Source organism: Cololabis saira, chromosome 13 (assembly GCF_033807715.1).
Source record: "Cololabis saira isolate AMF1-May2022 chromosome 13, fColSai1.1, whole genome shotgun sequence".
In the NCBI taxonomy this organism is placed as follows: domain Eukaryota; kingdom Metazoa; phylum Chordata; class Actinopteri; order Beloniformes; family Belonidae; genus Cololabis; species Cololabis saira.
This window is the reverse complement of record NC_084599.1, coordinates 12,631,152-12,653,641: the sequence shown is the minus strand read 5'-3', so window position 1 is coordinate 12,653,641 and position 22,490 is coordinate 12,631,152. Positions and strand designations below refer to the sequence as shown.

General features: G+C 40.2%; 1 protein-coding gene across 1 annotated transcript; it reads left to right on the top strand.

Moving 5' to 3' along the window:
• The first annotated feature begins 917 nt into the window (after nt 1-917).
• Nucleotides 918-21,285, top strand: cilp2 (cartilage intermediate layer protein 2). Its single transcript, XM_061737732.1, has 10 exons — nt 918-1,170; nt 7,357-7,434; nt 9,315-9,584; nt 9,728-9,910; nt 10,565-10,720; nt 10,817-11,134; nt 11,512-11,620; nt 11,899-12,056; nt 13,647-16,083; nt 16,162-21,285. The coding sequence occupies exons 1-9, from the start codon at nt 1,107-1,109 to the stop codon at nt 16,061-16,063; spliced, it is 3,753 nt and encodes a 1,250-aa protein (XP_061593716.1). The 5' UTR covers nt 918-1,106; the 3' UTR covers nt 16,064-16,083; nt 16,162-21,285.
• The last annotated feature ends 1,205 nt before the right edge of the window (nt 21,286-22,490 follow it).

Here is a 22,490-nt window from a genome sequence, read left to right as displayed (position 1 = left end):
TGGGAATTATAAAGAAGCTTTATAATTTTTAATTTCCGTGGCTGTCACAAGCAATACAGAATCTGTCCACGAGCCCAAACACATTTTGCTTTGTAAACACGGCCCACGTCCGTGCTCTGAGGACTTTTCCATGAATGGCATGCCGTATGACGCCACTTCCACTCTTTGGCCATACATCATCCTGCAATCAGCAAATGTTAAAAAAGCAACAAAACTAAACCACAAGTTGAACCAGAAGTGGAACAGCATCTGGTCCTGTCCTGAGTGAATCTGGAGCAGAAAGGCAGATGGGGGATAGTGAATCATCATTTTAAGGGAAATATATTTATTTACTCAGAATAAACTGTTAGTAAAAACATCAAGTTATCATGGATGTGATAAGAATCTAAAATTTGGAACTACTTCTAGTGCATTTCAGATGTTTATAAAGCAACAGGAAAATGTCCAAATTTTCAACGGGTCTGTGTTTGAAAAGATGCACACAGAAACCAAAATAGAAAATTAAAGAAGGAAAGACATTCATGACACACACACACACCTGTTCTTTGGACGAGAATAACTGCTGTTGCAAAGGGGAATTACAGTGACCCACAGGCATAAAAACTTAAATAGTGCCGGTACTAAGTAAAAAACAATGAGATATTGCTTGGAAGAATGGAACAACACCCTCTTATTTTAATTTACCACAGACACCCCCCCCCCACCCCCCCTCGTTCTCCACGGGTGTGTGTGTCCATCTAACTCTGCCCCCACCAGATCCTCACCTTTTTTTTTTTTGGACACTGATATTGGGGACCCAGATGTTACATTTCACTGGCCAATGGAGAAGAGAGAGGGGCTGGATCGGTGTGTGCTCCGGGTGCCCTTTCTTTTAAAAAGCTCCTGTCTCCAACTCAGCAACTCAACTCCCATGAAGAGGACCGGCGAGGAGGCTCTGCTCCACCAGCAGCATCACTCACACCTGAGGAACTCAAGCAGCTGCGCTCAGCTGCGTCCCAAAGCTGAGGAAACCAGCTGTTTGTTTTTAACTTTTGCATCAGTTCTGTAGAAGATCAGGAAAAAAAAGAAAAGAAAAAAAATCATCTGTCGCTGCGAACGTCAGCAAAATGTTGGAATTAAATAAACTGGCATTTCTGCTGTCTTGTCTGGCCTGGTTGCCTCTGGGGCAAGGTAAGTAAAGACCAACCATTCAGGCGTTATCATTGTTACTTTTAAATCTGGATGCCAGGATGAAATAGTTGCTGGAAGCCACTGTCTCCACTTAAAACTGCTTCTGGAAAGACTCTACATCTGGAAATGAGTCATATATTGAGGTGAAATACCTCTTAATGTACCTTGTTCTTGTAATTACATAAGAGGCGCGTGCAGCACAACTGACAGTAGTAACCGCAGAGTTTTTTTGAACGGTTCCCTGAGGATGTTACTTAAGGATTGTTTGAGATAAATGTCTGGCGATCATGTGTATTTATGCGCTTGAATTACTTTGTTTGGGGCAAAAAAATCTCTTTACAGAATCACATTGCAGAGAAAAAAACCGAGTACCCATAATGCAAATATGCAGTTTAGGATGAGGACTTTCGTTCAAGCTAAAGTAAGTTACTGGTTTTGACAAATCTATAAAAAAAATGAACTAAGAGGTGTTGATAGTACAGTCCATTCGCTACAGTATTACTCCCAGATGTTCACTGTGCGTGTCACCATGATCATTATCAACATGTGGGAATAGATGGGGAGATGGTGAACGCTCTCCCTGTCATGTAGTTTAACCACAGGAAAAGCTCTGCTGTGGACAATAAAAGAGCGGTTAGTGATAAAAAGTTCTGGTGACACATTTGTTCCTCTTATTATCACAAACTGCAGTACAGTAACCACCATGTTACCCTATAATCAGGCGTAAGATTTTTGTCATTTTGCTTTACATCTTCATTTAGGAAGTTTTCATCTCTAATGCATAATGTGGGTTTATTTGCTATAAGACATGCACAGTTGCAGGATACTGAAAGACACTGAGCTTGTACATTTTTATGGTTTCTGGAAGTATTGCATGGCAATATTTTACAAATGATTTTCATGGTATCTGTGATTTGGCAAAGAGACCGTTCAGCTGTTAAATTCTCAATCCTACATGTTGATTTTTAGGCCTGGTTCAGGTGAAAAATGCAGACATAACTTCAGCTGCTATCAATAGACCTTAATTTTGTTGTCATAATCCTTTGAAATTCTTCCTGAGTGATGCTGATAGTTTTTTTTTTCTAAGGCTGTCACTTTGTGTCAACCTCACATCTGCTTCACATTATTGCTACTTTCTTAAAGTACGAGAACTGGCACTTCATGCAGGCAATGGTGTGTGAAGACACCTTAATAGCTGCATCTTGTTGGGCTGCGAGGCCTCAGACTCATAAATGTCCAGCAGGGGCTTCATGCCATTTAATGATGAATAAATCACAGGATTAGAAGACAATGAAAATAGATTTATAAATGGTGATTCATACCAAAACCAGAGTGAGCAGAACATTGAACTTAAATGGATTGTAAAATGTAAGGTTTCATGCCATGGTTCTTGAGCCATATGTCCACATCTTGCTGGAAAGTGCTGCATTTTTTGGACTTACCTCACTGTCCAACGCTGTGGGAACAGCCCCCAAAGATATAAACCCGGTCTCCTTGGAAACAAGGTGCAATAACCACAAAATGATTGGCCCACTTTTCCACCCGCTTGCTTAAATGAGAAAATGGAATAAAGGGAGGGATAAAAAGCAACACACAGGTAAAATGACTTTACCGTTACATTTTCCCCCCATCAAACAGACCAGCATGTCACTCTTTCCTCTTCCTTTTTTTGATGACCATCTCAGACCCCTCAAGGAAATCAATCCTCCAGTATAAGTAATGGTTGCAAGTCTCCATCTGTTCATTAGTCTTCATCCGCTTCCCTTTTGTGTCTAATCTGTATCCCTCAGGTATTTCTCACAAATAATGTATCTTCCCCCACTGTTTTCCTTCCGCTCTCTCCCATCATCAAACTCTTGTCCTTCACCCCCTATTCTTTTTTTTTCCTCTGTCCTACTCAGTCAAAGACTATGCTGGCTTTGTTCTCTGTCCCCCTCGCCATACACCTCAAAAGCTCACAGATTTATGAGCTATTTCCCTATTTAAAGGTGGCAGCTGTTACCGAATGCCCATAATAACTCAGACAGGAGCACTGTGGTATAACTGCTCCTTCTCATGCATCTTCCAGCCTTCCTCTCTGTTCTCTGTGCATAATTTGGGTCCGACGGTGGGGCTAGTTCTCCAGATGCTGACCACTGTCTGCTCCAAACACAGGGCTGTCTGGCCAGCTCACTGAGACAAGAACTAAACGGATCAAAGGAGAAGACATAGAGTCTCATTAATGACAATCTCCAAGCCACATGACATCTCACTTTTCTAATCTTCCCTTCTCTTTGTGTATTTATGCTCGTATACATTTGCCAAAAAGTTTTTTTTCTTGTTGTAGAATGAGCTACTTTCAATTGAGCTATATCCAGCTGTTGGCTCAGTGCATGTGTGCAGGTGCTGAAGTTCAAGTGAGAGCTTCCAGATATTAAAAAGTGCAAATTCAACACTGCCCCGTCTGTTTTTAATAGAGTCTGGGAGACAATACTGTGCTCTTGAAATGTCTTATTTAAGGACTACAAATCCTTTGTTATACCTGCCTAAATCCCAAAATCATGTGTTTGACTTGCATCTTAAGCTAATTTTAAGTAGCGACAGATGTTTTAGAGCTCAGACCGATTTTTGAGATGGAGGAATGTTGGGATGAAGAGAGCGATACACAGTGAGAGACGGAGCGAGAGAGTCCTCGGAAACCACATACACCTAAGCTGAGGAGCTGGCCAAATATTTAACAGCCTCCATATGACATGGCAAATGGATCATCACATACACAGACCCAGGCAGACACATCCTTCAATTCGACCACAAATTATCTTTGATTTAGCAAAATTCAGGTACGCACTCCTTCGATCCTTCGACACACCACAGCTTTACTGGGTCGCCCAATTTACACAGCAGCAATTGCTTTCTCCAGTGCGTTACGTAAAAGTGGTAAGGGGGAACTGTTTTCACCTCTTCTCCTTCATGTAAGGTTTTGGAATATTATAAACAGGATCCAGACCTTCTATTTAAGCCTTGTCCGACTGCCAACATACATCTGGCACAACCATACCTCGCGAATATGAAGGAAACCATTCTGGGTGCAATTTCACAAAGTCTGTCATTTTCCCCTCATTCCCCTCTGCAGCAGCCTTTTTTATTAGAATCTGGCAAAGACAAGAAAACCACCACACAGAGAGTGAATGAGTGCAAGGTTGTCCTTTACAATGGCAGTGACGATTAGTAATAGAAGCTCTGCCTTTTTGCGCAGCACAGGCTGTTAAAAAAATGTCTGCGCTCTGGATTGAAATACTAAGATGTAGATCATTAAATCCAAACCTAAATAAGACATGCAGTCGTCCACAGACTCCTGTGGGATGAGGTGGCTGTCAAACTTTCCATGCGTTAGTGTGGCTGTGGAAGCAGGTATCTGAGTTTGGGTCTTTGGGAGTCAGCAGCCTGAGCAAAGAGGCCTAGACACACCCCGAGCCCTGCGGAGGGAGTAGCATGGTGCTCAAAAGCCATTCAAGAAATGTCATTTGTCTGGCGTTACCTGGATCTGCACTGAAGCCTCTGCCCAGCTGGACGTGCCCAAAACACCTCCCTAGAGGAGCATCCAGGAAGCATCCTAAGCAAATGCTTGAACCATATCAACTGGATCCTCTCAATGTGTGAGTCCCTCCCAAATGGCTGAAGCTCTCACCCATGAGGGACAGTCCAGCCACTTCTTATTCCTTATGGTGAGAGTAGCAATGCAGATCAGCTGGGGATAGAGGTCCTTGCCTTTTGGCTCAACTGAACAAAACGATGAGATCCTCCACCCTTTTCCAACTGGGTGTCACTTTCTTCTATCAGTCCTGCTTTAAAGGAGCTTGAGGCCGGATTGTGGCAAGATTTATGAAAAAAATTCGTATACGTTTTAAGTTTTCTAGTAATAATGTCAGATGAAGCGTTCCAAACCCAAAAGAATGAGCCCTCTAGTGTATCTCTCCGTTGCCTTGAACAGGCTGTGTGCTGCAAAATGTGCTGCAATTCGGTCCCGAATTTCCCGCGCTGTCCTGCGGATGTGACGTCACATGACGCTGCATGTGCGTTCTCCCCGTTCTCCCGTGCCGGCTTCACTGTTGGCTGCAGTACCCCCAACGGCCGTCGTGGTGAAGGGTGGCGCTAGAGAGTCTCATTTCTTAAAAGGAGCCTCAAGCTCCTTTAATGCATCTTGTAACCCATTTTAATGTTTTACTTAAGTCATGAATGAGGTCAGGTGAGGACTTGAAGTCAAGTTAATGTAACCAAAAGCTGGTTGGAAATGACAAAATGCTGTTTTTCTTGGGACAGGAGGCTCTAATTTCAACCCAAACCCTAACCCCAAACCCAACCATGTCTGCTAAATAAATACTAAATAAACCTTAGAATACAGCGCTCTCACATTTTAGGAGTGATTTCATGTTATTATTTTGGAAGAGTCAAAAGGGTACCGTTGTCCTACCGTGGCTGTAGGATTAGAAGATATAAAATCCCAGTAAACTGTTAGTATGGACAAAACACCTTAGCTGTGAAAGAGTCTGTACACAGAGTTCAGAACTAAACCCACAAAGCACACATTAACCAGGACAAACAAGATCTAGCAGACCCAGATTCCACTTTGGTGGAACCTGGGTCTGCGAAAGAGGAAATCATAAGCTCTAACCTGGCCCCTTTGGCCTTGAACACATCTATTTGCTTCTTGCTGAGGTTAATTTACTCACATACCAGCTGCATGAGGCAGTGCCACAATAAAATTCCTCAGCCTTTAAAATTCATTAAGTGTTAATATGCCAGTCAAAGGCATAATAAGCTCCGTGAGCTGCGCCAGTACATACCTGCCATAACTGAGATCACTTCTCCAGCATTTGTCTTTTGCTGTAGCTAATCTGGATTTCCTTTCCTGTAACGGTTAAACACCTCGTAAAAAACTCTGAGACTTATTTGCTATTCGGGTTTCATTGTGAAAAATTTTGAAATGATAATCAGGAGCCAAGAGTTTGTTTTGGTTTGAACGGGGGAAATATTGTGATGTAATAGCAGCAAGAAATTGCTTTAGAATATGTTGAAATGATCATTAATTGGCTGCAAGTTTAGACTTCAATGTTAATAAATAAACACAAAACTAGTTGAACAGATGTTAAAAGGTGTAGCTATTTTTAGAATTGAATATTGACTGATTGATTATTTTACAAAAAGGAGGATGATGGGAAGCCTAATTGAATTGGTTCACCGAACTGAATCCATAGACCGAGCTACATCTGCAAAACAGATCAGAGTGAAAGCTTCGATTGTGCTTCTCTGAGTCGTCTCGGTGTGTCAGAGAGACAAAGCTTTGAAAGCCTGGAGCATACAAATCAATACGAACGGTCAACTGGCCGTCTTAGCCACCCCGAAAGGTTTTTGGATGGCTAGACTTTGTTTCTTGTGAGTTACTAGCTTTCTTTGGTAAATCTATCAAGAAATGTAAATAAAAACTTTAAGAGATCCAGTGAAAAAAGTTGGCTTAACAATAAAGACTTCAGGCGAGCCGTAAATCCAGCAGAAAACTGGGATCAATACTGGTTTCTGTTCTGGGATTCTGTGCTCATAAACAGCAGCCGCATACATGCACAGCCACACGTACACACGCGTACACACGCAGAGGCAGCACGATCTACTTTTTTGTTCGTGTCAAAGATGATCTCATTTATTTTCAAACTCAGAAATGAAGCATCAAGGAAACAACAGGCATTTTCTTCATATTTTTTTTTAACCATAAAACATTAGTACAGGAGAAAAATGAACCCTTGAACTTCAAAGCAATAGGGAAAATATCATGGTGCTTGTTTAAAAAAAAAATAATCAAAGTGCAAAAAATACAATGAATGTCACATTTAATATATTTTTCTTTCTTATTGGGCAGCATTTGCTTCCAGCAGATAATGAAGCATAGGACGGTGATGTCAGGATGACTCAGTGATACAAGCATCCATTATTTGTGGAAAACATGTGCATTCATATCTGTTTATTCATAAATCGTTAGAACTAAAAGGAAAGGAAAATACATGAAATGGCTGTGTCTGTGTGTGTGTCTGTCTGTAAGGGTGGTGGCAACTGAAAATACATTTTTACTGCTGCACATATTTTTAAGTTTAATGACAAAGTATACAGATGTCTCTTTAAACCAAGGTGTTTTTGTTGTTTTTTCTCTGTATGTAGGATCGGGGATGACCAGAGACATGTACAACAGGAACAGGAGACTGGCTGTCAACACATTCACTGACTCACAGACAACAGGTACTCAATCCAGCAGGATGACAGCAGTCTTTAAAACAATCAGCATCAGATGAAAGGGACAAATGCATGCTGGAAGCTGTTAAAAGTGATTTGCTGAGTTAGTGGGTTTATCATCAGAATGAACAGCAGCAGCAGTGGCATCGTTGGCTATGACAGTAAAGCTAAAAACTCTGCACGAGATCAGCAATTTGCACTGAAACCTAGACTTTTATTTGAGCCCTTTTTTACACATTAAGACACACTTAAGATCTGTCAGCAGCTGTGCAAAACAATATATGTAATTTTATCTTCAGTGCGTCTTGTCTTTATCTGAAATCCTTTCCAAATCCAGCCTCTCTTTAAAACCTCATAATGACTGCTGAAGGCAGATGCATGAAGGATGCTTACACACGAAAACCACACGTATGTCTTTCCCTGCTCACAAACTGCTCATTTATAAAGGAAGAATGTGTGAGAATGTGCACTGCCACGTGTTTTTTTGACCATGGATGCACAAGTTTTTAGACCAAATTCAACCTGATATGGTGGAGTGGAAATGGAAATAAGGCTACAGAATTTAACATAAAATGAAAGTGACAGTCTCAGAGTCTCTTAGAAATGTATGATGGGGTTTTGTTTTTTCTTCTTTCGCATCATTTGTTTCAGTAATACACTATTATTCAAATGTGGGTACCATAAACAATCACAGCTGTGATTGTGGCCATGGGAAAGAATAACTGCTCTGGTGGTTTGGGAAGTGCTCGATAATGCAACTTTAAGAAGACAATGAGTTACTAAAGCGCGGTCTCCCTTAATGGCACTAAATAACTGTTGGCTACTCTCCCTCTAAAGGCTTTAAAAGACTGTTAAAAATCCAGCCAACATACTCATGTGTTAATTTGCTTTCTGTTCTTATTCATGAAAGTTTGTCCAACTAAATAACTCATATTTTTATCTCAATTTACCTTGGTTAGGTTTTTAAATTCAGTAATTCAATGTCTGTTTGTGCATCTAGAACTTACACCGTCAATTCAAACAGATGTATCGTGTCTACTTCACTTATGAATGTTTGAAATTCAAATTTGGTAAAGTTGTGCTACTTTTCTGTTGGCTTCATCATCATTTATCCGCCGACAACCGGTGTGTGAATGTGTGCGTGTGTGGGTGAATGTTTGCAGTGTAAAGCGCTTTGGGGCTGTAGGACTACAGCTGTAAAGCGCTATATAAGTGTAAGCCATTTACCATTTAGTTGCATTCTCGGGGAGTTTACAGTCATGTGCTTAACATTTCATGATGGTTAAAATCATACTTATGAAAAGATCTGATGAAAAGAAATCCTTGTAGTCTTGGATTTGAAAAGCTTTAGGATTAAACAGCCACACTCCAACTGTAGATATGCCAGCTGTCTAGCCAGGGTCCTTTCTGTATCCGTTTCATTCTACCGCGATGCTTGTTGGATCTAACTAAGAATATTTTAGAGTGAAGTTGATCATCAGCTTAATTCCTTTTAATTGAATTTGGGATTATTTCCCATAACCTAATTCTTCAGGTGTAGCATGGGGCTGTGGGATATATATATAAAAAAAGAAAATAATAAATAAATAAGTAAATAAATGAATAAATAAATACATTTTATGCCTACTCAGCCAAGCCAGGCGGCTTGGAAAGAAAATGGACAGAGTAAAGCTCCCTAGAGAGCAAGAACTCTAAAATGGCAGATGCAGACTTCCTCTTCAAGTCTGTGGCCAACTGCAGCTGTTTCATGCTTAGTCGTGAACCTTGTCTCTCCTCTTTGTAAGACCAGCTCTAACCGTCCTACCCACACATTTCTTGAACATGAATTGTCTTCTAACTTCCTAACCTTTGGTTTTCATCCAAGTCTTCTCTGCCTGTTCCTTCAGGCGTGACTGAGTGGACCTCTTGGTTCAATATCGACCATCCCGGGGGAAATGGAGACTACGAACGCCTGGAGGCCATCCGTTTCTACTACAGGGAGAGAATCTGTGCTCGGCCTACGGCTATGGAGGCTCGCACAACAGACTGGGTGGCAGCTGTAGATACCGGCGAAGTGGTCCACTCGAGTTTAGAGAAGGGCTTCTGGTGCATCAACAAAGAGCAGCCACTTGGCCGTGTCTGTTCCAACTACCATGTTCGATTTCAGTGTCCCCCAGGTAGTCTCAATGGCAGCAGCACAGGGCTGCACAAGCTGTCACTTGATAAATACTAGCTGTATGCTGTCACATTAACTGCTAACTTAGTTATTTTAGTTCACACATTGGCACGTCATCCTCTTCTCTCTGATTTGTGTGTGTAGTGCAGAGCTATTGGACTGACTGGACTGAATGGGGCTCTTGTTCAACCACGGTTTGCAACGATGTGGGAATCCAGGTTCGTCAAAGGAAGTGTGTGAGTGCTCAGCCCATGCCCCTGCTGTTTGTTCCAGCATGTCAGGGGCACCACTCAGAGAGGATGGAGTGCTCCACCCCCCCATGTACAGGTGATTATTGCAAGTAACGTCAGCAGCTAAGTCATGAGAGTGCTGTTACTTTGTTCAGTACTATAGATCTCAAACCAAACAGTAATTCACCGATTAAAGAGCAATGTAAGCTCTCCATACAACACTATTTTTATGGACACAATAGGCTAATAATGAGCTATCTTTGTGATTTAGATGTAGCACACTCACAAAAAAATAGTGATTTAAAGTTAAATATGAGTTTCAATTTTAGCTTCAGTTTAACAATCCCTGAAATTGCCTGAAAGTTTTCTTTGCTCCCTCTCTGCTCCCACTTAGAGCTGAATGTGGAAAACCATATTCAGCCGTGAAGAAGTAATGAATCTTGAAAGCCTGGAGCATACAAATTTACAAAAAAAAATCATAATTTACTACAATTAGTTCAAGTGTTTCCCACGAAGCCACTTGTAATCAGCAGTGTTTTGATTGAAATATTTCAATTTTAATGCACAGCATAATACAGCATAATTGCATCTCTTAAGCAATTTTTGGTCCACACATTGCTCCTATGCACCAGTTTGCAATCAGCAGCTGGAGCACTTTGTAAAGTTGGAGTGGTAGAATTGCAAAGATGGTTGCTTTTGAACAAATACTAACTGAAATACGCCTTTTATGTGTAATGTGTGATGTGATTAGCCAAGTGGAGTCCATGGGGTCGTTGGGGGGTGTGCTCGGTGACCTGTGGAGGGGGTCGGAGGACAAGGCGACGGACCTGTCTGAGGACCTCAGTGACAGTGCAGTGTTCAGGCCGACCTGTTGAAGTACAAAAGTGTGGAAAGAATCCATGCCCAGGTATGCAAACTCCCAATTTGAGGACAAGCACTGCAACCTTCTTCATTTCCATGTGCTTATCAGTTTCCGTTTGTGTCCCCGGCTCTTTCGTGACAGTCAAATGTCAGCTCGTCTGCGCAGTAGGTCGTCCTAGTGAGGACTGCAGCCGTTGCGTGTGTAAGGGTCATTCCCTGCATGGAGAAATCTACACGGTGACTGGAGTCCCAGTGGCAGGAGCAAGTGTGGCTCTAGCCAGCCATCCCAAAGTCATTCAAGCTCGTACGGATGTCAAAGGGCAGTTCAGGCTCACAGGAGTCTGCTCCTCCAGTTCAACTTCAGTCACTATCAAGAAGGAGAAGTTTGCCCCGATAACTGTCTCGACCTCCAGCAATACAACAGGGTTGTCCTGGTTACGGGCTGTCCTTAGATCCGCAGGTAAGTGTCAATACAAGGGAAAGTAACAAATAATTGGATAATATAATACATGTTTCATGGTTGTCATCATTGTTACCCCACCAATCATGTTCTCAGATTAAGAAAGGAAACTGACATTGCTGCACATAAACAGTCTGTAACACTATGCATCATCTCTTGACCACTTATTGGTTGCATGGAAACCAAATAAAGCTCAATCTGCGCTACTTCTGAGAGGGTAATTCCCTCAACAATCATTTTTTATTTCCAGCTCAGAGACCAATGTGAAAATTAAGTACAACATCTGACTGAGTTTTATGAGCTGTCTGCACTCTGCCTCACCATTCACAACAACCAGAGTCTGCCCCTTAGGAGTCGTGCTTTTCTGCTTTCCACAGAAAAACCATACATCGTGAAGCACCCAGAGGACAAAGTACGTTATGAAGGAGGACGGGTGCTGTTGTGCTGCACGGCAACAGGATCACCGGCACCTGACAAATACTACTGGTGAGATCAACACCGGTGGGGATACAATATGAAGTATGGTAGAACTATAAATAGCCAGGAACAGCTGTAATTAGAGTGATTTTTTTTTATTGTTCCGTGTGCATATATATATATATATATATATATATATATATAATATATATATATATATATATATATATATATATATATATATATATATATATATATATATATATATATATATATATATATATATATATATATAGTATATATATTCATTTATTCATTTATTTGTTTTTTCTGAAATATTAATCAAGGTACCACAATGGGACTCTGCTGGACAGAAAATTCTACAAGTATGAAGAGGACCTCGTACTGCGTGATCTAAAGCCAGAGCAGTCAGGACAGTATTATTGCAAAACCAGCGGCCCTGCAGGCAGCATAAAGTCATCCCCAGCCATCCTTACCGTCATCGGTATGTACAGCGTGGCATCTCATGCAGAGTTGCATATGCTCTTTATACTACATCTGTAAACTAGCTTTATTTTTTGTGAAAGATTGTTTTCAGGGTCAAAAAGTCAAGTTCAAGTAAGCTGCAATTTTTCTTCGGCAGTCATGAGTGAAAATCATTTGCTTTGCTGATAGGAAGCACTCACAGGGATTATAGCTTATAGTGGCTCCTGTCCCGGAGCCTTTGACGATGATTTATATGATCCACAGGTTCAAGTAAAACCAATGAAAATAGAAAAAAAGGCAAACAACCACAAATCATTATATTGTACAAGGAGCAGCTGCTGGAGAGTGAATGCTCTCTTTAAGAAGGATGTCAGTGCTGAACACCAACCAAGTCATCCATGAGCCATGTCCATGCAAAACCATCAAAGAAAACCACAGAGCGAGAGAGAAGTCAGTTCACCAACTGACTGGGAAAAAAATCAAATAAAAATATCAAGACAATTTTGTAGTGTCTAGGAAACTAAGATTTTATTGTGTTTACATTGGTTTAAACTACAGCTTCTTAAACAGCATTTCTATCGAGACTGAGATGGTTCTGGACACTGTAAAAACCACTTCTTAGGTAAAACCTAAAATTATGAACAGATTTTTCCCTGTCTAAGTTGGGTATATATGCTTCCACATCTGTGGTGGAGAGCTGCAAAGAGCTCATATCCTCCAGGTACTTGTTACTTAAGGCACAAATTAACAAATTTCATGGAACAGCTCGAAAACAATTTACCGCAGGCAGGCTGCAGACAATTCCCAGCAATCCAAAAGCCATTTACAGAGAAGACACTTGTATGAAAAACATGACAAATATGTTTTCTCATTCACTCGAATAGTTTTTTTTATATTTTATGTTATTTTAGATGAATACATTATGTTAAAGACAGACCGCAGAGGTGACAACAACATATAGTAGGATTGTGTTCTGCACAGCAACCATGATATTATTCACATTCATTATCATAAGGGATAATTAATCTTCTATGATAATAATTAATTACCATTGGAGAACAATTCTTATTTCTTTTCAGCTCCCAGTTGAATTGTTGGTAAATAAATGTTCTCTTCGGCCTCACATCTAATTACCATTTCATACACACTTCTCTGCTCATCTTGGTTAGTTACATGACACTGTGTTGTGTGTGTGTGAACATTTCAATCCATTTCACAAGTGTTTGCACATTATATATGATTATTGTAACATTTTTAAGCTCATTTTAAAAGAAAAAAATAGATATGTTCACTAATTTTTCTCACACACGTCTTGTATTCCACAAAATAAATATATATTTAAGCATTGTGTACCCAACAATTACACATTTATGATCTAACAGGCATTGTTTCATAAATCTCCAAACTATCCCACAGCTGCACTGACAACCAGTACATACCTGTTTCAGTATACACTACAACACGCTAGACTTAAAACATGCATTGTTTCAAATCAGTAAGTTGGTTCATTTCTAGAAGCAGATGAGGGTTGAAATGACACTGCGTTAAGGATGTGTGACTAGTCAAGGTTTCAGGTGCCACTTACTGATATGATCTGTCTAATTCACAGCAAAAGGAACACCAGCATGCAGTTCTACCCCTGAATCCCACCTCGTCAGACTACCAATGGACTGTGTTCAACCTGGAACCAACTCCAAGTACTACAATGCTGGTAGATGCCCTTTCAACAAATGTGCTGGCTCCCTAGACTTTGATATGCGCTGCAGAGATGGAACTGGATTCTGTTGTGGGGTCCAGACAATGGAGAGCCGAGTCATTGACTGTGGTAGCTACAGTCTTCCTATCAAGGCCGTGGCAAACTGCGGCTGTCAGAAGTGTGTGCAGCCAACTGTTCTGGTACGTGGCAGAGTGGCGACTGCTGACAATGGCGAGCCTCTGCGTTTTGGACACATCTATATTGGTAAAGAAAGAGTAGGCACCACAGGATACCAAGGAGGCTTCACTTTGCAAATTGCTCCAGATACCCAACGATTAGTGGTGAATTTTGTTGACCCCACTGAGAAGTTTCTTGACACTCCAAAAGTATTCATCTTTGACAAGAAAGGTGGCTCCATCTATCATGACGTGAAAGTGATGAGGAAGCAGATACCAATTGACATCAATGCTGCAGAAACCAATTTTATTGATTTAGGAGAAATTAAAGGGGAGGACCCAATAGGGCAATTGGTCATTCCTCCCAATTCCTTCCATAAGGACAATGGAGAAGTCTATGAGGGGACTGTGAAAGCCAGCGTCACATTCATTGATCCTAGAAACATCACAACAGCAGCTGCAGCACCTGGAGACCTCAACTTTGTCGATGACGAAGGTGACATGCTCCCATTGAGGACATATGGCATGTTCTCTGTGGACTTCAGAGATGAGACCAATAAGGAAATGCTTGGAGCTGGAGCTGTCCAAGTCCTCCTCGACACACAGCATGTTAAAATGCAGGAACACATTCCCAAAATGAAGTTGTGGTCTTTAAACCCAGACACAGGTGTGTGGGAGGAAGAGAGTGACTTCTCCTACAGCACAACAACTTCTGGAGGTCATGGGCGGAGCAAGCGTGAGGAGCGTACATTCCTCATAGGCAACATGGAGATCAGAGAACGCAGACTCTTCAACTTGGATGTCCCTGAAAACAGACGCTGTTATGTTAAAGTCCGTGCATACATGAGTGACAAATTCCTTCCTACTGAACAACTGGAGGGTGTTGTAATCAGTTTGATAAACCTGGAGCCAAAACCTGGTTATTCGTCTAACCCCAGGGCATGGGGTCGCTTTGACAGCGTCATAACTGGGCCCAGTGGAGCCTGCTTGCCAGCTTTCTGTGATGCCATGAGGCCTGACGCTTACACAGCTTATGTTACTGCAATGCTAAGTGGAGAAGAATTGGAGGCAGCTCCTTCTTCCCCAAAGATGAATCCAAACATCATTGGAGTGTCTCAGCCCTATCTAGATAAAATAGACTACCAGCGTTCAGACCATGATGATCCAGCTCTGAAGAAAACAGCCTTCAGAATCAACTTGGCAAAGCCTAACCAAAACAATCTTGATGAGACCAATGGACCAATATATCCATACCAGAATTTAATAGCTTGTGAAAATGCCCCTGTGGATGCAAACCACTTCAGGTTTTTTAGAGTGGAAAAGGACAAGTATGAGTACAATGTTGTTCCCTTTGAGGAGAATGATTTGACAACCTGGACAGGAGACTACCTCTCCTGGTGGCCAAACCCTCAGGAGTTCAGAGCATGCTTCATCAAAGTGAAGATTCATGGAACGAAGGAAGTGATGATCAGGTCGAGGAATATGGGAGGAACACACCCACAGACAAAAGAAAAACTTTATGGTATTAGAGACATTCGCAGTACCCGTGACATGCGAGAGGCCAACACCTCGGCTGCCTGTGTCGAATTCAAATGTAGTGGCATGTTATATGATCAAGCAGAGGTGGATAGATCACTCATATCATTGCTTCCACAGGGTAATTGTCGCAGGGTTGGTGTCAACAATCTCCTACATGAGTATCTCATTAAACATCCACCAGTCGCTCAAAGCAATGATTCACATGCTTTCACCATGTTGGCACCTGTGGATCCTCTGGGACACAACTATGGAATCTACACTGTCACAGACCAGAACCCCAGAGTGGCCAAAGAGATCGCTATTGGGCGCTGCTTTGATGGCACCTCAGATGGTTTCTCCAGAGAGATGAAGTCAGATTCTGGAGTGGCTATGACGTTCAGCTGTCCAGAGAGGAAAATTAACAGGGAAAGCCTCTTCCAACGTCTTCAGACCAACCCCAGCCAGACATTGTCACAGATGGCAAGGGATATGAGGGAGTTAAACCGCCTGCAGGTGCCGAGATCAGCCACCCAGGTGGTGGCTTATCCCTCAGAGCAGCAGGATGGGACCCAGGGTCGCAGAGTGAGTTCTTCAACCAGGAGGAGATCATCAATGAGAGTGCAGCAGCGTCAGTAGAAGCAGCCCCAGAGAAATAGGTTTGTTTATGTTTACAAGATATGTTACGTTGGAAACTTTTTGGAACAATCAAACTATTTTCCTTTCTTTATTTTTAGGCCAGTGGAGAATCAGCGGAGAATCTCATTAGGGCACTGGGTCCAGAGGGTAAATGTTTTCTATCTGATGAGAAGTTCAATTTCTCTCTTGACTTTGAACATCACGAAATTGACACGGAGAGCAAATCAACAAAGTCATCAAGTATGATTGATGATATTAATTATTCTGATAATGACTTGAAGGATTTGGTACAAACATTTCCTCCTTCCCTCCAAACATGCTCATGTACACAGTGACTGGTATTTATTTGATTGGCTTTGTTCTAATTTTATGAATGAGTACACAAAATTGGCTCTGACTATGGATCTTTTATTAGCTTATTTGTGGCATTCCACCTTAGCAAACATCTGTCAATGCTTATTTTTGAACCCAAACCTTCAAATGCTGTAGATACTATGGTAAACCTCAAACACTTTATAATTGGCCATTGCTTTCCAATGAACTCATGCTTTCATGATCAGAAAGAAACCAACATGAACTCCCTGTTGTCTGCAGCAGACACTGAGCCCTTTTTTCTACTAACGGGGAAACTCTTTTCCCCAAAAGGGAGTAAAACTCAAAACATACAGCATAGTGAGCCATACCAACCAGGAATTAGAGGATACCTTCAAGTTTCTTAATGTTTTTCTTTAGACTGCCATATTGCCAACTGTGACTTAGCCAAACATCCTTTCACACCTACTTAAAATGTGCATGACCACAACTGTTTCCAAGACAAACCTGGATCTCACTTACAAGAGGTCTAAAATGAAGAAAATTGATTGTGAGACTTGACAAATTTCCCTTTCCCTCTGCACATTCCTTATAATCAAACAAAATGTTGTCCAAACAATATATTCCAGAGTATTTCCTTTTCACGTCAAGAGGACTCATTCAGGGTCTAAACTAACTTTGTTGTCGGGAAATGTGTTTGTGAGCTTCCTTTGTATGTTGAAGTGCAATAATTCTAATTAAACTTGAGAATTAGTAAAACTCAGCATATGGCAAATGATTACAGTGCATGTAAAACGCTACTGGGGAATCAAAAAATCCTTCTGTATACAGTTGTACTTGGAAGTCTGTGAACCATTTAGACAAAACTTAAGAAAGAAAATCCATTATATTTATTTATGATCCAATAATACACATTTTTGAGTATGTGACGCTCACATCCAATATCTTAATAAACAGTTCAGCAACAACCAATCAGTCCTGCACCATATTAGAGGAATATCTGTGAAAACTGTATGAAGTTTCAGTTTCTTTTTTCATTTTTTCTAATGGTTCACAAACTTTCAAGTAGCCAGTAGTAAGGCTATGCTATAGGATATCTTGCAAGGACTTTTTTTCATGGAATTTTCATCAAATATCTCTGCTTTGTATATCTTTGACTGTTTTAATTAATTCATGTTTTCATACTTTGCTGCATAACTTAGCTGATTTGACAATTTGTACGGCTCAAATGATTTTTTTTAGCATCTGAGTGCAATTTTGTTAGTTGGGCTTTAAATTCCCAGTAGACCCTTTCCTTCGTTTTGTAAAACACAACACATGATTCAGAGTTTAAACTGAGTCGCACTTCTGCTTTTACTAGTCAGGTTTCTGAAAATCATGCTCATATGACAGATCATTTATAATGTATGTACCTAAACATATACCATACATCGTTACATTGCTAGAAATTGCTGGATTTATTTGACTTTTATGCTATTTCAAATGTGTAATACCTTATGCTGGTAATAAGCATGAAGTTCACTCAGCAGCAAAAGCTCAGAACTTGTTTTTCTGCTACATGGGCTCTTGCAGACTCCTGGGAGAAGCAGCTCAACCTGAACTAATCCAAATCCGATTCAAAGGGAGCACAGTGGTCCTTAGAGAAACCAGGAGTGACGACCAGGAAATATAAGCCTGCTGCTAATTAGAAAACCCATTTTTTCAGGACCACAACTTTCACAGAGAGCACAAACATGGTAATTTCCAGGCACTTAAAGCAGCACAATGTAACTTTCAGCTTTTGTTGAGTTTGGCGGCTCCTTTGGACAAAAGCGGTAGTGCTTTACCAGTAGTGTGGAAGGGTTCCTACCATACACCTCAAAGTTACATAGTGCCAGTGAAGGCGATACAGACCCCTCAGACCATGACAGAGGTTCATTAAACCTGTTGGAAGTTGATGTACCATCACAATGACTCTGGAAATATTATATTAAGGTGGAAAAGTTACATTGTGCTGCTTTAACATTCATCTTGGTAATCAGTGATATACTGTGCCCAAGATGATTGCAATCAGATATGTTCACCACCAACAGTTCCACCAAGCACACTGCACAGTCTCTTTCAGCAGATGTTCTCAGGTTGGTTAATTTATTTACTATACATTCTTACTTTAATGTACAATCGATTAATTAACATATTTTTGAAGTATACTGAAGTAAACTCAATAAAAATGAAACAAATTAACCGCATGGTAATTCTTGGCACCACTCAGAGACTCAGAAAAGATCTTACCACAGACCAATTATCTACTGCGCCTTTTCCATCACTGTGATATGCCGGTCAAACTTGACTATCTAGAGGAACTAAAAGTCGTGACAATGTTTCCTCATAACCATATGTTCTTGGGCTTTGAGATTTTTGATATGTATAAAAAGCGACATTGTGCTGCTGCAGATGCAGCATCCGTGATGATGATGATTGAATCCAGGTGTAGGAGGCGATAAGTCGTTAAAAAAATTCAGTGGTGTGTGAGGTCAGCTGAGGCGACTGAACAGACGAAATAAATGAAATGTTAAACCAAAGAGTTCAGGACAAAGAGAACAAAGATTATCTTTTGACGGGTTTAATCATTTCGGAGTATTTTTGGGTGGGGGAAACAAAAAAAAGGGAAAATATTAGTGATCTTGGCCTCACAGTCCGTCATCTACAAAATCTTGCGCTTAGAAAGTGGTTGCACATGGAAGAATGCAGATTTTCTATTGAGAATGCTTTTGATGGTAGAATTGGCTTATTCATGTGAAGAAGTTATCAAGGGAGCTTGAATGACAAAGCAACAATAACAGCTTGAGTCAACCATTATGTAAGGCTTTGCTTAAGAAACTAAGCTGTGCTCCTCAAATGATTTCTTTGTCTTTGGGGAACTTCAAAGGAGATTAAAGAACCTCTGTAATGTTTGGTTTAATAGCTTGAGAAAGTTTCCAAAGTCTTTAAAATCAAATGAAGGGTGATTAAGCCTGTAGTCAACAGATAAAGCATTGCAGCAGTTAATTTAAAATGGAAATGTCTATCTCATTAAATTTCCATGAGGAGGGCGATAGTTGTAGTAGCCACACTTTCTTTTTACAAGGGGTACTAGTGTTTAATCACATAAATATGGCTTCTTGGAGCTTAGTGTATTTTCTTCCACACTTTTTAAATGAACCTTTTGACATTTTGGAAAAGAGACTTAAATCATTTCTTACCATTAACTGAGTTGGTGCAGAAAATGTCATTTTTTTGCTGTTGAAATAAGACTATAAGGTTGCAAACTTTCTTCACAACTTTGTGTTTTCACAGAAAAATAGAAATGGTTTGAAAGTAAAACCTTAGCTACATTTGGAAAGACTTAAGTTCGGTATTCTTAGCTTTCCTAAATTTACTTCCACCATTTTTAGCTTCATATTTACTTTATAGATGCAAGATCATTTTATGTGGTGACACATAATGTGTTCAAATACTATCAGCATCAATAACAGCAAGACATGAATTCAGGTGAAGTACGCAGTCACGTTCAAAACCGCAGGCAAAGTTAAAGTGATGGATCCAAACTGTCACAAATCTAATGCAGGACGTTAGTATTTGCAACATTTGTAGACATGATTGTATATTTAAGCCAATATAGATTTTGGTTTCAGTCTGTTTTTACTGAGGTTGAGGTAACTAAACTACATCTATGAAAAAGAAAAAGTTTAGGTTAAGACCGCGACCACAACCATGTGGTAAGAGTGGTTTAGTAAACAAAACTACTTTGTTAAAAAAACAACAAAAAAAACAACTGTATAGATTTTAAGGTGACATTACCCACTATTTATAAGGTGGTACCGTTGGAATAACAAGCTGATTGAACTCATCATCCTGGAACCAACACAGCGGAGGAAAGCTTAATGCAAGCACCTTATTTTAACGTCTGACATCATTATTTTATGCTTTGTTAAGTGATGACGGTCATTCTGTTTCATTTCTGTGAGGACAGATGGCCTTTTACAAAAAACCCAAGTGTGTATATTCTCTAAAACGTGCACTGTACTGCTGTACATCTGTACTGAAGTTTTTGGTTGAAACTGATGATGGTATTGAAGCGATCAGTCCAATTGTCTGACCCTAAAAAGACAAAAAGAGTAATTATCTAGGCATTCACACTTTTTCAGAAACTGAAATTTTCTGGAAACAATTTATAAAAAGGTAATCACCCACTTTGACGACAAGGATGTACACTAACTTAGCATTCAGTGGAAGACTTTGTGTGTAGCAGGTGATTACTGGGGCCATCGGTCAGGCAGAAGGGAGTGGGCTTGTCAGGGAGACACTGTCTCCCGGTAACTTCTGTTTTAACAGCAAATGTTTGCATATGCAGGACCAAATAGCTGTCAACAAGCTCCTTTCTGATGACTTAAAACCTGGAAAAGGTGCGAGTGAAAATGATTTAATTTTATAATGATTCAGATGATTTTGCCTTTGTTACAGTAGTGGTCTTGTTTGAGTTCAAAGCAGCAAGGCAACAATTCATGAATGCACCAAAAACTTTAATGATTTTCTTTAAAAAAAAATGTTTTAAGTATGAGCAGATTTATTTCTTTTTCTCTTTTCTGTATAATCTAAATGCTCTAATAAGATTATGTTAAAAAAAAATCACCCAGTACTTTGTCAACCACTTTTTTCTCCCTCACTATGTCCCATAAAATACCCAGGTGAAGAGTGTAAACAGTGAGTTAAAGAATCGCACAAAGGAATGCTTGACAATACTCTGTTATTCTAGTTATTGCATGGTAACGCTGACAGCTTTGCTTCTTTAAGAATTGAGTTTTTATGTGTAAATGGTGTATTATATTAAATCTGCTATAAATGTATGATCAAGAAACTGTAAATAAAATGACTTTGTGTAAACCCTTCAATTGAAATGACTCGAGGCGATCAGCTCTAAAAGCAAATCATAAAGGTTTTGTGCAGATGACAGAAAACAAAGAAAAGTGTTTGATAATGAGTTTTCCATCTATGCAAACAACATTATTCAATTCCTCTATAAAATAACATGGCTAACTTTGCAGATGCTACAATAGGCATAACTTACAATAAATAAAACAATACAAGTGTGCAGCACTGTTGAAGTTAAAAGTGCCTGTATGATCTGGTAAATGGTAAGAAGACTTAATGAAAGTATATTTTAACATGATTATTTTGTTAATGGCCTGCAATTAGCACTCCAGCAGACCCCTGCCAGCCTAATTTGAAAATACATGTGTATAGATAATGGATGGATTAACAAATCATTATTAAATATATTACATCAGGTAACTCTTTACAATACGATGCACACAATCAAAATGTTTCCTAGTTGCCAGGAAACCAACACAGAACCATTTCTTTATGAAAAATATTTATAAAATGGTAAAAATATGTGTCACAAATAGTCCAGATACATATATACTTCAGAAACTGAAAATTGATAAATCAAAAACAACAGTACAAAATAATGTATTTAAAGAAACAAATAATATAAGCTGCACAATAAATTATGTCAAACACTCGTGGTATGCTAAGCCAATATGGAAAAACTGCTGAACAGTGACTAAATGACACCCAATAGCTACATCTTCATCAGAGGTGCTCATTACCCTCCAGGTGATGAGTTACAACACTGAACAGTAAGACCTTTTTGTTTTTAGCTAGTGCAATAAAGTTGCACAAAAGGGAGCACAGTAAGCACGAAAACTAGTTGAGGTACCCCGTCATTGACACCTTCAACACAGGGCTCCGTGCAGAGGCGAGGAGAAAATATAGTGCGTGACAGGTCTCACAGCTCAGGAATAAAGAAAACACACTGGCATCAGTGTGAACATGCATACGGCTACAATTTTTTCTTGAGTCAGTGGTGCAGTTCAGGCCGTGAACCTTCCTCTGGCGCCTCGTTGACCATTTCCCTCAAACCCCACTGCGTCAGTAGCAGACAAACCAGTCTATGCCAAAGTCAGAAATGGAGAGAAAAGGTGCCTCAGCACTGGAGCTGGCACCAATGGAAACAGCAGTGCCTTTTTTGTGTTCACTTTGCAACTCTAATGAAAAAAAATCTGTAAGGGAGTCTGCACTATGTGACATCACT

Bases quoted from the DNA above. Each gene is read 5' to 3' on its own strand.
- cilp2 (XM_061737732.1), top strand. From the start codon at position 1,107: ATGTTGGAATTAAATAAACTGGCATTTCTGCTGTCTTGTCTGGCCTGG. The intron at 9,911-10,564 runs GTGATTATTGCA...TGATGTGATTAG, and splicing joins CTCCACCCCCCCATGTACAG to CCAAGTGGAGTCCATGGGGT. The intron at 11,135-11,511 runs GTAAGTGTCAAT...TGCTTTCCACAG, and splicing joins GGCTGTCCTTAGATCCGCAG to AAAAACCATACATCGTGAAG.